Source organism: Acinonyx jubatus, chromosome F2 (assembly GCF_027475565.1).
Source record: "Acinonyx jubatus isolate Ajub_Pintada_27869175 chromosome F2, VMU_Ajub_asm_v1.0, whole genome shotgun sequence".
Lineage (NCBI taxonomy): Eukaryota > Metazoa > Chordata > Mammalia > Carnivora > Felidae > Acinonyx > Acinonyx jubatus.
Genome location: NC_069394.1, coordinates 36439425 through 36455829, shown reverse-complemented (window position 1 = coordinate 36455829; position 16405 = coordinate 36439425). Strand labels below are relative to the sequence as shown.

General features: G+C 42.0%; 1 protein-coding gene across 7 annotated transcripts in view; it reads right to left on the bottom strand.

Annotated features, from left to right (window-relative positions):
• SNX31 (sorting nexin 31) overlaps positions 1 to 16405 on the bottom strand; it is a 70386-nt gene that overhangs the window by 11056 nt on the left and 42925 nt on the right. For 6 of the 7 annotated variants that reach the window (XM_027064122.2, XM_053208196.1, XM_015078040.3 and 3 more), the window contains 3 exons: positions 12345 to 12437; positions 8132 to 8335; positions 2138 to 2251 (listed from right to left, as the gene is read on the bottom strand). In XM_027064122.2, the coding sequence (XP_026919923.1) occupies positions 2138 to 2251; positions 8132 to 8335; positions 12345 to 12437 (411 nt within the window). The remainder of the gene's footprint in view (positions 1 to 2137; positions 2252 to 8131; positions 8336 to 12344; positions 12438 to 16405) is intronic. The other variant, XM_015078041.3, reaches the window with a different exon arrangement.

The window sequence follows — 16405 nt, the reverse complement described above, 5'->3', positions numbered from 1 at the left end:
TTGTACCTTTCTCTTTTGGCCCTACGAAAGTTTGAGACAACAAAGCTCAAAGCTTGTGGTCATAGGACCTTAGCATAAGTTCGTGCTCAAGGATGGTCACTGCACTGGGGAGGGTGGGGGGGGGGATGATGGAGAGGAGAAGAAAGGGAAGAGAGAAAACCCAAGTCGGGATGGTAGCCAAAGCAGAGACCCTTGGAGGATAGGACATAGAAAGTAGAATTAGAGGGAGAATGGCTACATGCAGATAGCATCTCAAAGTCTTGCAGGACTGTAGAGCATGACAGGAATTTATTTTATTTAAGGGGAGAGAAAGGAAGTAGAAAAGAAAGGTACTGCTACCAATAAGGAAAAGAGTAACAGATGTGGGATTTATACACAAAAACAAATTTTGATTTCCTGGTTTAGCTAAGAACTAACCCTGTTTATCTGTGTACATATATAACCTACACAAAACCAGGGTATGAAATAGTTAAACAATATAATCTGGGTTGATACAGGTAGGAGAGGTGTTTAATAATGCCCCGTAAGGTGTGAACCGATTCCATATTCCTATACAATGTGCACAGATATGTACGTTAAGACTTAGCTATAAATCAGGTAGGATTTATTAAATATGAAGTCACTGAGTTTTTGTTTAAAGAATCTAGAAGATATTGGGGTCCAAGCCCTCATTTGTGTTTGCAAGGCAAACGAGCTGTATTTCTGCCTTTTGCATACATAGCTCTTGGGTACATATCAATAAATCCACACTCCAAAGGAAATAAGACCCTACTAGGAATCCTTTAAAAGAATGTTTATTACACTCTGTATAGTGGCTTCAACTCATTTGGTACAGACTAGATTAAAAGATGATAATAAAATTTAACTACTGCAGTTAGCATTCTAGGCAAGGGGAAATGATTTCACTGCCAAGATCTACCTTGCATCTCTCCAAGTGACTGCAAACCATCCTACCATTTCCCTAAGGATGTTTCATATTCAAGGTGAAACTGAGGGCCCATCTCTTTAATCTAGACTTTGGTTAGCACTTCATGTTTTTCAGAGGACCTTGGTGTGTGGTATATCATGATTTGCAACTATACAAGAGGTAGAGATTCTCAGGGACCTTTGGTTACCTGAAACCAGAATGCTGCCTGGAATTTAGTGAGATCACCAGTGACTTAAGTTGAATGTAATGCTGACACAAAGATTGCTTTGATATTTCGGTTTCGTTTTAGAATATCTGTAATTTTGATTCCAATTTGAAATAGCTTAAGTTAGTTCATAGAATTTTTCAATTGAATTTGTTGTTTAGAAAATGAAATCTTAAAAACAAAATGTTTGTTCCAACTTTAATTATAAGCCCATGGAAGACCTGGAGAGTTTGCTCCCCAACAGCTCTCTCCCCTCCCAGCAGAACCTTGATTTTGTCTGATGACGAAGTGCCCAGCTCATGCTTACTCTAAGCTGATCACAAATTCTGTTCTTTTTGGTAAGACTTGATTCCCAGACTCCCTTGCAGCTAGGAGTGGTCATGTGACCCAGCTCTGACCAATGAGACCTAATAGAAAGTCTGTGGGGGCTTCAGAGGCAAAGTTTTTGCCGTCTAGATAAAAGGGATAGCTTTTATGATAGGGATGTCAATCATCTACCTCTAGTATTCTTATTAAGTGCAGATGATAAAAATCTATATTGTCTGAGTCAGAGATCAATAAATCCAGCCCCTCACTTGTTTTTACAAACACATTTTTGTTGGAAAACAGCTGTACCTATTTGTTCACATATTGTCTGGGGCTACTTTTGCACTCCAACAACAGAGTTGAGTAGTTGCAACAGAGGCCATATGGATCCCAAAACTAAAATATTTATCATCTGGCCCTTTGAGAAAAAGTTCACCAGCCCTTGGTCTGAGCCACGATTAGTTGAGTCTTCTGTTATTTAGTAACTTAATGCATTTCCCAAATTGACATGAAGGCTGCAGTGACTAATAGAATAAAACAAAAAATAAACAAATTAAGCAGTATTATAGGCCAAAAATGGAGTGTACAGTGTATTCTAGAACTCTGCTCTGGGTGGGTTAGGATAATGTGCTTTGTTCACCCCAGCAGGCAAGAGAGCATTTCAGCACAGGGACTCATGCTCTGTCCTGAGAACTCACCTGTTTGGTGTAAATAACAAACCATTGCCAACGACTGTCTTCACTATACTGAAATCTGAGCTCTAAGTTCTGGTTGAGAGTTCGCTGAGGTCCATCCACATCCAGCAGAGTTCCCTACAGAGGAAGAGAGATTATTTAATATTCAGTAGAAAATTAGATGGCTATTATGTGCCGGGCAAAATATCAAAACGAGTGATACTGTGGCTCTTCCCAAGAAGCCAACAGTCTAGGAGGGGCTATGAAAGTAAGTCACCACAGTTTGCTATGTTAAGTATTACAAGGGAAGCAAACACAGGTCTATGGAAGGAAGTAGGATGGGCATGTAATCCAGACTAGGAGTGTAAAGGCAGGCTTCCTGAAGGGGGCTGGTATCTGAGCAGCAGCAGTAGAAAATTTCCAAGTTTGTTGTGGGTTTTTTGGGGTGGGGGGGTGGGGGTGGGGGCGGGGTTCTGGGGGCACAAGTGGTTTCTAGTAGAAGAAATAACAAGTGCAAAGGCACCGAGGCAGGGGGGACCTGGCACACTGGAAATGTGGCAAGAGATCAAGTGTGGCGCCAAAGCCCAGAATGCAAGATGTGTAGGGCCGTGAGAGAAGAGGCAGCCTGGGGCCAGATCCTGAAAGCTCTGTAGGAAGCAGCTTGGAGTTTTGCTATATAGCTTCTATCCTCCTTTCTCCTCGTAATGGAGTCTCATGCCCATGGGAGAACCTCTCCTCTGCTGTGGCCATCTAGGTAGGACTGTCAGGGAATATTGCCCTCCTGGAGGGGGGACACACATTACCCAAGTTCAGGGCAATTGGACAAATACTCTCTATGCCCCTTATTTGATTCCAGAGTGGAGCGATCCAAAGAGCAGGTCCTGATAAAGAATTCCGGTTTCCTAGAAACCTTGAGCTCCTTTGGTTCTTGACTTTCCTAAGCCTCTGCTTCAGCCTTTCCTTTAAATCAGTGGGTTTTCACGTATCCCTCCAATAAATTCTCTCTCTCTCTTTTTTTTTTCCACTGGAGCCAGAAGTGTTGGTTTCTATTGCTGGCCACTAAAAAAAGCCCTAGCTGTTACAGGTTTTATAAGCTAAGTTAAGGAGTCTAACCTTCATCTTGAAGGCAGCAGACATGCATGAACAGATTTTAAAAGCTGGATAATCACACAGATTTATATTTTAGAAATATTGATCTGAGAGCAGCAGGGTAAAATATGAACTGAAAAATAGCTGTTTTCAGACACTGAACAACAGATAATCCAGTTCTGTCAACCCAAGGAGGAGAAAAACACATGAGGTGAGCCCTATCGTTACCCAGCTCACTGCCTGGAGGAGTTTCCAGAATGCAGTGCAGGGAAAGAGACTCAAACCGAGCCCAGAGGTCTTGCTGAGTTGAGGAGAAGGAGATAAGAGTTTGAAGTTGAGTTTAGAATTTGTGGAGAAAAGGACCGAAGACAAGGACTGATACAGACAAAGAGCTTCCGAGAGCTCTTTTCAGATCTTTGGTTGAACAATGATCTGTGCTTGTGTGGAGAGGACCCTCGTACACAGCAGGTGGATATTTAAAATGGAGCAGACTATTGGAAAACAGCCTAGAAGTTCCTCACAAAGTTCAACATAAAAATACCACTATGGTACTGGCAATTCCACTCCTAATCATATACCCAAGAGAAATGAGAGCCTATGTCCACATAAAAACTGGTACACAAATGTTCATAGCAACATAACTCATAACAACCAAAAGATAGAAACAATCCAAATGTCCGTTAATGAATGAATGAATAAACAAAATTCGGTATAACCTTACAGCAAGATATTATTTGACCATGGAAAGGATAAAGTGTTGATACATGCTATGATAAGGTAATATGTGGAAATACTATGCTAAGTAAAGGAAGCCAGTCATAAAGATAATATATGATTCCATGAATAATGAAATATTCACGGGCGCCTAGGCGCCTCAGTCGGCTAAGTGGCCAACTCTTCATTTTGACTCAGGTTACAATCTTGTGGCTTGTGAGATCAAGCCTCGCGTCAGGCTCTGTGCTGACAGCGTGGAGCCTGCTTGGGATTCTCTCTCTCCCTCTTGCTCTGCCCCTGCCCTGCTCAGGTGCATGCGTGCGTATGTTCTTTCTCTCAAAATAAATAAATAAACTTAAAAATAATAATGAAATATTCAGAATGGGTGCATCTATCAGGACAAGCAGATTAGTCACTTCTTAGGGCTGGTAGAATGGGGACACAGATGTGAGCTAAGGGGTATGGGGGCTTCTTTCTGAGGTGATGAAAATACTCTAAAATTTATTATGGTGATGGATGTGAAACTCTGTGAACGTATGAAATTCCCCCGAATTGTACACTTCACACAAGTGAATTGCATGGTATGTAGGTTATATCTTGATAAAGTGGTTACAAAGGAACACAATGACTGTGTGGTACCGGTGGAGGGACAGACACATACATCATAGAATACAATAAAGAACCCTGAAATAAGTCCACACACATGTGCCCAACTGATATCCGACAAAGGTGCAAAAGCAATTCAGTTAAAGGACAGCCGTTGCAGCAAAAGGCGTCAGAGCAAGTGCCCTTCCGCAGGCAGGAAAGGGAACGTGGTTCTGAGTTTCACACCCTCTATGAAAACTAACTCAGAGTGAGTCATGGGCTTAAATGTATGACCTATAACTATAAAACCTTTAGGAAAGAAACTCTAAGAAAAAATCTTCAGGATCTAGGGTTTGGCAAAGAGTTCCTAGACTTGACACTGAAAAGCACGGTCTATAAAAGGAAAAACTGATGAATTAGACTTCATCAAATTAAAAACTTTTGCTCTGCAAAAGTCCCTGTTAAGAGGATGAAAAACTACAGAGTGAGAGAAAATATTTGCAGGCCACATATCCAACAAAAGACTAGTATCTACAACGTATGAAATACTCTCAAAATAGCAGTAAAAAAAAAAAACCACAACTCAATTAGAAAATAGGCAAAAGATATGAAAAACAAATTTCACCAAAGAAGATACACAGATGGCAAATAAGCACACGAAAAGGCGGTCAACATTATCAGCCATGAGGGAAATGCAAGTGAAAATCACAATGAAATATCATTACACACTAAAATAAAACCAGTGACATCAAATGCTGATGAGGACGCAGAGAGACAGAGGAATGGAGATTTGTGCTCCAAAACATATATATGGACATTTACACAAGCTTTATTCCTAACAGCTAAAAACTGGAAACAACCAGATACGTTTTATTGGGTGAATGGTTAAATAAATCTCGTCCATTCCATACCATGGAATACTGCTCAGCAATAAAAAGAAACAAACTACTGATATAAACAACAATCTGAATGGATTACCAAAGAATTACGCCAAGTAAAGAAAAGCCAGTCCTAAAGGCTACATGCCATATGATTCCATTACAGAACATTTTTAAGGGAATCAATTCCTTGTTTTTGTTTATATCTTTACATCCTAAATATAGTCAATTCTTATTATTCACAGTAGTCGTGCTCTATGAAGCCACTGTACATAGTGAAATACTGAACACTGAATCATTGTTCCAGGGGAAATACGGGGCCAGGTTCCTGCAAACGTGTGGCTACAACATTTTCATCTACTGATCAATACATAACTGTTTTATGAGTGTTTCTGTTTTTTAATAAAGAGCTTGATTGAGGTATACCTGATGTAAAAAAAAAAAAACAAACCACTGAACATGTTTAATATACACAATTTAATGAGTTTGGACATATGGGTACAGTCATGAAACCATCACCACAATCAAGGTAATGAATATATCCGTCACCTCCAAAGTTTTACCTAACACTCCCGAAATCACACAATTATAGAAATGGCAAACAGATCAGCGGTTTGTTGGGGCTAAGGAGAGGTGTGGTGAGAGAAAGTGGGTAGAGCTATAAAAGGCCGACGTGAGGGGTTCTTGTGATGATGAAAATGTTCCAACTCTTGACTGTATCAATGCCAATATTGTGGTGGTGATATTGTACTGTAGTTTTGCAAGACGTAACAACTGGAGAAAAGTGGGGAGAAACTACACAGGATCTCTGTACCATTTCTCACAACTGCATGCAAACCTACAATTACGTCAAAATTAAAAGTTTAACTGGAAAGATTCAACTGTTTAAAAGCAAAAATAATTATGGGGCGCCTGAGTGGCTCAATCGGTTAAGCGTCCGACTTCAGCTCAGGTCATGATCTCACGGTTTGTGGGTTCGAGCCCCATGTAGGGCTCTGTGCCGACAGCTCAGAGCCTGGAGCCTGCTTCAGATTCTGTGTCTCCCTCTCTCTCTGCCCCTCCCCTGCTCAAGCTCTGTCGCTCTCTCTCTCTCTCAAAAATAAACATTAAAAAATTTTGAAAAATAAAAGCAAAAATAATTATAATGTAGCATGAGGTTATGTATACATGTCAAAATAAAGTATGACAATATTACAAAACGGGAAATAGAAGTAGACTAAGGTTTTTATACTTTGCGAAGTGGTATAATGATTAAAAGTAGAATGTAGTAAGTTAAAAAAGTACTTTATAAACTCTAAAGTAACCATAAATAAATGAAAGGACATAGCTTAAAAATGGTATATATAAATGGAATCATAAAATACTTAGTTTCATCAAAAGGTAGGAAAAGAGGGAAAAAACGGATAAAACTCAAATCAATAGATAAATCCACAATTGCATTTGAAGGTGTTAACCTTCTTCTTCTCTCAATAACTGACAGAACAAGTAGAAAAAATATAAAGATGCAGGCGATTTAAACACTATCAACTGGTTGATCTAATTGACACTTCTAGAATATTCCACCCAATAGTGGCAGAATACACATACACACACTTTTCAACAGCACATGGAACATTTACCAAGACAGACCCGATTCGGAGCCACAACACAAGTTCCCATCAATGTAAAAGACTGAAATCATATGCTGATAATGTCAAGATTGCTGGCTTGACATTTAGCAGGTGGTGGTTGAAGTCCTGTTTACCAAGATGGGGAACATAGGAGGAAGGTCTCTAGGATGGGCATGAGAGGGGAAGGGTGAGTCTGGTTTGGGGAAAGGCCGAGTTTGAGATGCCTGTGAGACAGCTGGTGAAGATGTCCAGAAGGCGTTAGGAAATAATGGACGTTTCGACAGGGACGTGGATAACTGCTTTCAGGGAAGACATAGAGGAAAGATGGAAATGGAACCCCAGGAGAAGCCAGCACCTCAGAAGTGCTCAGAGGAAGAAGCAGACCCAAAACTAGTGGGGGGGGGGGCGGGGGGGGGAGGAGAGGGAATTTTGAGAAGGAAGAAATGGTTGACAGAGTCAAATGCCACAGAGAGGTCTAGTATCGTGCCGGCTAAAAACTCCCCGTGGATTCCATGGATTTAGCAACTGGGGGTCACGGTTGCTCTAATAGTGTTTCACCTGTACCAGTTAATCTGGCTTCCCGCGTAAAGGGGATAATCCCACTCAGCTCACTGAGTTATTGCGAGAATTGAATTGAATACCAGATGTGGCAGCATCCGGGAGAGCACCCGGGACAAAGCAGGCACTCAATAAATCTGATCACAGGGTTTCTTCTGGGAGGAGACGGCAATGGCAGGATGATGCCAGGGATCCTTGAGAAGAGCTCTACTGGTCGGCGTCCAGTTTCCGAGGGTAAAGATCTCGTCAGTACTGAGGATGTAGTGAGTACTCAATAAGCAGTAGCCATTGTTTCTATGGGCTGTATCACAAGAGCCACCCTTCTGGCAGTAGAGGAGCCTGCTGCTGCAAAGTGGAGAGACGGGCGTCTCTACCGCTATGGTTGGGACCCTCGTATCAGCCCGTTGACAGGTTTTACCTTAGGTGATGCTTAATATGGCTTAGATGCCAGCCCACTCAAGAGAGTGATACAAATGGCAGGCCTATGTCCCTAGTCCCAACTGTGTCACCCCCAAACACTAGGATCCTGAAACCACGGGTTGAGACCTTAAATCCTGGGGAAGGCAAAGTGCCAAGATACTTACGAGGAAAGTGACCTTCCAGCACTTCACTCTGCTCATCTGGAAGATGATTTCCTGGGTCTGGTTATCAGGCAGGGTTATGCAGCAGCTGATCTCATCATTGCCGACAGAAAGGACGGCCCCACAGCCCGGTTCCGGGTAGTCACAGGTACAGGGATCCAGCTGCAGGTATCCATAGTGCCGTACCTCTTGGGACAGCTCCAAAAACTGCGCGGGGTGGGCGGGGGCAGGTCGGAAGAAGCAAAAGACGACTTGAAAAAGGGAACGGCCTCATGCCGGAAGCTACTGCCATTCTAGGAGCACACATGGGACGGAGTCGCCGTGAAAGCGCCTTTTTTTCTGGATGATACAAATGAAGACGGTGTCCCTTGTGCTCCCTGACACTAAGGCCTGGGGAAGTTCACGGTGTGTCCCGCCAGGGCTGGGACCATTTCTGCCTCATTCACCATTGTGTCTCTTCTGTTGCAGTGCTTGGTACATAGTGGGAGTGAAAATATTCAGGGAGTGAATGATGAATGGAGACGAATAGAGTGAACCAAATGAAGGAGTAGATATGATTCTATCTCAGCAGGTTACAACAGCAAAATACACAAAAAGTGTATATTTAAAATGCTGTTGGGGCACCTGGCTGGCTCAGTGCATACAGCATGTGATTCCTGATCTCAGGGTCTTGAGTTCAAGCCCATGTTGGGTGTGGAGCCTCCTCAAAAAAATTTTTTTTTGTTTTTAACTAAGCTGAGGTCTATGTAGGAAGAACATAGTTTTTACAGTCTGCTCTATATGATGCATATATGAATTGTCGGAGGAAGAGATTTTGCGAATGGCAATGAAATGAGAGAGTGAGTCTGCTTACTGAGTAGGGTTACAGACAGCCCCAAAGTGTCAAGGGAACACCTTTATGTGACTTTTAAGGTTTAGCTTTCCCTCTGCTTCTGACTTGGCTTAAGGACAGAGGATAGTTGCAGTTCACAAGTGTGGTCCAGGCACCCTGTCCTGACAACATCTATTCCTAGGACTTTTCATTTTTGTAACAAAGTGTTATTATTAACCACTGCTTTTAACTGATATTAGCTTGGGGACCTCTCTCGATCTTGTTCTTCCAGCTTTCGCCAGGGTCCTGCCTGATGTTGTGCGAGAGGCGCGCTCAGAAAAAGCACTTTAACACGTGGTCAAAGAAGAAAGATCACTCAGTGACAACCTGGCACTTTCCAGATCCTTTTTTGAAGGGGGGCCAAGTCCCTTCAAGGACCACATGAAGCACTCTCTGATAAGGTGAAATGTGCTGAGACATGAGCAGTGAGGGATAGCTGACTGTTCCTACGAGGTAGGAGACACACTTGAGGCTCCTGTCCCTTCCAGCCACACGTCCTCATACCAGCTCATTGTGCTTCATTTATTTGACTTAGAAGCTGCATGAAGTTGCCAGGCCTCCTCCCCTTGGGTCAGTGGGAAACATCAGAAATGACAGGTCCTGAGTAGATGCACTGCGTGCGGGGATGGGGGCGGGGGCGGAGTTATCTTGCCACAGAGCAGAAAGAGTAGTTTCAAGCTCTTGCTACAATAGTTTCTTCTTTATTATATGATACAAGCCCTTATTGCTTGGTAACACCTTTAAAAACTTTTTTTTATAATCAGCTCTTGGCTGCGATCTTCTAAAAGAGCGTAAGTATTTAAAAGTTAAGCTCCACAGGGCGCCTGGGTGGCTCAGTTGGTCAAGCATCCGATTTCGGCTCAGGTCATGATCTCCTGGTTAATGAGTCTGAGCCTCGTGTCAGGCTCTACGCTGACAGCGTGGAGCCTGCTTAGGATTCTCTCTCTCTCCCTCTCTCTCCTTCTCTCCCTCCCTCCCTCTTTCAAAATAAATAAACATTCAAAAAAATAATAACAGTTAAGCTCCATTTCTGTGGAAAGTCAGTGATGAATACATCAGCCATTCAAATGCTTGTTGGGATTTGTCATTCGAGAAGCAGGTAATGTTACTGACTTTACGAAAAGTAAGAGAAATCTGCAAGGATTAGTTTTTTTTTTTTTAATGTTTTAATGTTTATTCATTTTTGAGAGAGAGTGAGACAGAGCGTGAGTGGGGGAGGAGCAGAGAGAGAGGGAGACACAGAATCTGAAACAGGCTCCAGGCTCTGAGCCATCAGCCCAGAGCCCGACGCGGGGCTCGAACTCACGGACCGCGAGATCGTGACCTGAGCCGAAGTCGGACGCTCAACCGACTGAGCCACCCAGGCGCCCCAAGGATTAGTTTTTTTAAAGAAAATTAGTTTCTTTAAGAAACTTACACCTGAAAAACATAATTTAACATACGTAACTGCAGAAGGTATGTCCACATATTTTCATTTAGATCGAGGGTTGGCAAACTTTTCTGTAAACAGCCATGTAGTAAACATTTTCAGTTTTGTGGGTATACAGTGTCCATTGTAACTACTTGCCTCTACAATTCTAGCACAAACAACAGGTTTAGACAGTACAAAAATGAATGAGCATGGCCGTGTGCCAATAAAACTTCATTTACAAAAACAGTGGTCCATGGGCTGTAGTTAGCCTATCTATGATTTAGATCAATGAATTCCTCCTTTAAATTAATTCCACTCATTTGCAACTCCAGGTTTTCTTGCACATGTACATAAAGTAAAGCAATAGTTGTCACCATGATGGCTCTATTAGCAGGAGAAGAACATCACAAACACTTTAATGCCAGTTTGACGTCAGTATCCTTAGATGCTTCAAGAGAGTATCGGTTAAATTCATTTGAATCATGGTTCAGATTTTTTCATCTAATTCATACACTCAAAGTAAACTTTTTATTTTTTTATTAAAAAAAATTGTTAATGTTTTTATTTATTTTTGAGAGAGACAGAGCACAAGCAGGGGAGGGGCAGAGAGAGAGGGAGACACAGAACCCAAAGCAGGCTCCAGGCTCTGAGCTGTCAGCACAGAGCCTGATGTAGGGCTCAAACCCATGAATTGTGAGATCATGGCCTGAGCCAAAGTCAGATGCTCAACCTACTGAGCCACCCAGGTGCCCTGCTCAAAGTAAAGTTTTTTCAAGATGACTATGACAGATAATCTAGTAAAATCAGGTAAAACACTCATCATAGACGTGAAATGTGTTTTGTGTCAAAAATACGAATACAGATTTTGGTAGAGTATAGCACACGGTAAGCACGATATTCCTACTAAATCGTTAAATCAAAAAGTTGATGGAACAGGAATGAATCTCAGTTAGACTCTCTAACTGTATCCAAAGTAGCTGATATATCCAATTATATCCAAATAATCTATCCTTCAAAATAAATACTGTAATTGTCAAAATTTACAAATACACAGAGAAATTGAACTCCAAACTTTTTGTGACAAAGCTGAGGTGGAATGCCAAGGAAGGAAAATATTATATTGTGGAAGTATATGCTTTTTCCTTTTTTTTTTTTCTTCTTTTCCTGCCTGTCAGTAAAATTCTCAAAATATCTGAGCTTTTGAAGAATTACTTTCTATAGCAATGTGGGTATAAATGAGTCCTCTAAATTTTAGTTGCACTGTTTGCACTCAGTGAGTGAATGTTGGCAAAGCCTAGAGAATAAAGAAGACAACACAATGAAGCAGGGTCCATTTCTTCTGTTAAAATATGCCGTTTGTCAGACTCGTCTCACTGCTTGGGGACGGGGGGAGTGTGAGTTGGTACCATCTTTATGGAAGCTTTAAAAACAGACTGTTAGAAATATATTCTAAGAAATAATGGAGCATGTACTCAAAGACAGAGGATGCCGGCCGCAGTGCTCAGGGACCTTCAGCCAGGAACTGTACCAGGTGTTGGGAACACACAGGGTCTGTTTAAATTAGACACAGTCCTGGGCCTCATGGCGCTCACTGCCAAAGTGATTTATAGCAGCAAACACTGGAAATAACCTGATTTCCAATAATAAGAAATTGGTTAGCTAAATGACAACTATAAAACTCAATATGCTGTGGTCATTAAAAAGAATGCTGAGAGTCTATATTAACTTGGCAGAGGGTTCACCACAATATATCGTCTGTGCTTTTCAGAATCTTTAAAGAATAGAATCAGAAAAATTAATGATGGTGTTCTCGTTTTTTTAAAAGACCCCCATGTTTAGCGGTTGATGGGTTTACAAATTAAGAAACAGCTCAATTCCAATATGTTTCTTTAACTCCCCTCCAAGGGATTTCTCTTGGTGCAATATTTGATCACCTTTGTTTGGTTGTCTTCTTTCTGGAGAGCCTCTAATTTCTGCCTCTGCGCCTGTGTGGGTTTGGCCCATTCTTGTTCAATGTCCTGTAGTGCCTTAAAGCGACAGAAGTTGTAAGATTAGCAACCTTAGCAGAAGTGAGCTAATCTGACAAAAACACACTCATGTATGAAAGGCTATAAAAACAGAGCCAAGTGGACATATATAAGGATTTAGCATGTTATAGAGCTGACTGTTAAATTAGTGGGTGGAGGAAGAGATTGTTCAATGGTTTGGGGACAGCTGGCCACACTTGGGAGAGAAAATGAAGTTAGCCTCTTTCCCCACACCACCCAATCAAACAAATCCAGATAAAGATTTAAATGTTTAAAAAAAAAAAAGATTCAGGAAAAGAAATCTGATGCTGAGGTAAGGATTATATTTTTAAGATACAGAATCAAAGTGTCATAACAAAGGAAAATATAATTACATGAAAATATAAAACTTCTATGCATAGAAACCATCAAGAACAAAACTAAGAAGCAAATGGCAAACCAGAGAATATGACCACATCATATGTGGAAAAGAGTTGATATTTATATAAAGCAATAGGAAAAATATAAATATCCCCAACAAGAAAATGGACAAAGAATATGAATCGGCAATTGACAAAAAGGAATTCCAAATTCCAAATCTATATTCAACCTCACTAGTAATCGGTAATTTTTTTTATTTCATTTATTTATTTTTTTGCCTCTCAACTTGGCAAAGACTAAAAAAATATATATAATATTCAGGGCTGGCAAAGATTTGGGGAAACCGGAAATTCCATGTAGAGCCGATGGGATTTAAATTGGTACCATTAGCCTGTATTGCTTTTATTTATCAGGCTTTCAGAAAGTTTTCCATTGGTCTTCAGTTAGCCTGTTAAGCCCTCAAGAGAAAACCTTGAGTCCTTCCCCTCAGTGTATCTTGTCCAAGGTCTTACATACAGCAAACATTTAATAATTCTTTGCCAATAGTCAGGCACTCATTTATACCTTGGTCTGAATGTAAGTCTCTGTGCTCCACTGGTTATGCCTAATCTCCATCAGGAGAATGAAAAGATGAGTGAAGTTTTGATTTTGCTGTTTAGGTTGGGGAAAAGGAAATGGGTTTACAGAAGAGAAGAAAAATAACAAATATTTGTTGAGAACCTGTTTTAGATAGGTTCTCTCAGCTCTGCAAATTGTCTGTGGGATAGGAACATTCCCCCCATCCTATAGATGGGTAAATTGAGGTCTAGAGAGGTTATGGCTTTCGAGACAACCCAGCAATAAGTGGCACGAGTTGGGTTAAAACCCTGATTTGGCGACTGTACCCTCCTCTCTATGCCCAAGCTACTGAATTCTGAGTATGTAGGTGGCTACACACACCAAGATTTACCCCTCGTCACCAACTATTCTCAAAACTGGGCCTAGACATCTAGAACCTTTCCTTTCCTGAATTCTGCTTGATGTTAGAGCCCTGTAAGGACTCGGCAGCGTTATCACTCGGCAGTGATATCAAAGAGAAAGTATAGCTAAATAAAGAAGGTAAACAGCAATCACGACAGTAAGTACTAGCTGAAGATATGTCATTTGCCATTAGGGGACCTGGGACTCTCAGATACAGAGATTTAAATGTCCTGCATCGGCAGGAAACTGCTTTTGTTTCACTACCTTTGAAAAGATTTGACCCTGATTATGGGCTCGCGAGTCATCGAATACATCACATACAGTACCTCACTCTAACCATGAGAGAGTCCAATTCAGACGAATGGCTCTACTCAGTTCTATGGCTCCCCAAAGACTGGCTGCTGGAAAGTTATGTAGAACCTATTTTTAAAAATCGATTGAAATCACCTAAGCCATGGGTTTCATGAGCTTCAATCACACATGCCCCAGCACCCCCTGCAGAGGGTATAGCAGTGAGAAGTGGGGAGCAAGGCATGTACCGGGCTCTAGCTGGCTGAGGCATGGCACAGCTAGGCCGAGGCTGTGTGAGTAGACCGGGCCATGTGCAAGGGCACCAGGCTGTGACGGTCTGGGGAAGCTAACGGTCAGCCCATGTTCCCTTCACCAAGCCATGAGCCCCATTACGGGGTTAGCCTGCCTAGAGCAAGGGACACCTTGTTCTAATTTGCACAGAGTTACCACATAGGCCAGTGGTGTTGACATGCAGGCCCAGAACTGACCAAGCCTCGGTATTTTTTAGAAAACCCAGACATTTATGCTTTTATATACCACCTTCCATTTTGTTAATACTACTCAAATTTAAAATAAAAGAAGGGAAACAGTGTGGGAGTCCAGTTGGCTCCTGGGACATCCACCCGTGGGGCACAGCTGCTTTAGAACAATCAAAAGCGTTTCCCTTAATAATTATGATGGCACTGTTATTTATCAGAAGAACTCATAAGAACTTTCTGCATTAATTTTTTTAAAGGATGATTGCTTCTCACATATTCACATATCCTAAGCTCCCAGGACGGTCTCTGCCCTGGGCCATTCAGAGTCTAGTTAGGCAAATACATATGTAAATGATATTTACATGGCTGGGTGAGTAGCACCCTTAATGGAGGGTACAAACAAGTACTCAGGAGCAGAGAGGGAGGAAGGCATTTTCTTTCGAGGGGAGCTGAGAAAAGTTTCCCCCAAAGAGGCAGCAGTTACGGTCCTGACTCCCCGGAGCTGACTTCTCGGTACCCCCACTTGGATTCAGTAATAACAACGGTGATGATAATGGCACAGATAATCATAACATCAACTATAATTTTTTGAAGACTTTGCAAGAGAAGAGCTGTGGTTTGAATAACAGTCTAGTAAAGCTGAGAGAAAACTTAGAAACGGTTCCTTCCATCACTTTACAGGGGGACATTGTAGTTCAAAGTTCGGAAGGGTGAACAGAGAGACACAGAGAGAGACAGCCGGTGACAGAGCAAGGGACAGAATGCATTTTCAAAACTGCTATTCGTGCGCTTTTCATGAAGCCATCTTTTTTCCCAGCTATCAGCAGAGGAAACACCGTCCATTTCTCTCTGGTTTACAACTCCTCGTTGAAGACAGATACGATGCCTACGGTGATGCTGGGGGTTCCTACTTCTCACCACCAGGCCAGAAAGACTATTTCCCACCAGAACAATATCAGAATTAGGTGATGCATCCTCCACCAAGGACGGGATATCAAACAGACCAGATGCAACCAATAATGCACTATAATAGCAAGGGTGCGACGGTGATGAGCCTCAGTAAACGTGTAAAATGGTAAAGTATGGTCCCATTCACACAACATGATTTTAATTACACTCAGCATGATTATACATGGGTCCAAGTATGACGAGAAATGAACTCAAAACTAGCCATGAAACTACAATGGTGACCACTGCACATCCAATATGTGATGTTTTGATTTGGCTCCTTAGAATTTCGGAGAGCTTTGAGAAGATGATTTATTGGATTGCCTTGGCCTGTTAAAAAGTCACATAAGGAGAAATGGGCAGTTAGGCTGTGACTCCTTATCTGACATGCTGGCTGCTGGGCTCCCTGTGACTGCTCGGTCACCCACCCAGGTGCTTTGCCCTGTGCTGAAAAAGCCAAGGTCCCTGCATGGGGCTGGTGGTCTAGTGGGGGAGATATAGACACAAGTGATGCTCTAGCTTGTCCAATTGAAGACCTCCTTGATTCTGATATCATGATTTTGTGAGACACTAAGGAAAAACACTGCCAGTTAAGCTATGACACAGGGCCTTGTGATAGTTGTGCACGGTGCGTGAACCGGCCATGCCGACCCTCCCTGGCTGGTCATTGCTTTTATTTCTTCTGAGGCATTTGGTGATTCCTCTGGCCTTTAGCTGTTCTTCTTGGCCTGTGCCAGGCAGTCCTTTTGCATATAGCTTAGTGAAAAACTGAGCAGTTCCCTCTCCCTGGGCACGTAAAGCCCCTGGTGGTTGCTTTACAAGAAAATTTGGAAGTGTGGTCATTTCTGGCTTTATGAATATAAAGGGGAAAACTGGTACTCTGTCTTTGCCTCTCTGTGAAAGTGATAACTCCCATTCCATGAAGAATCA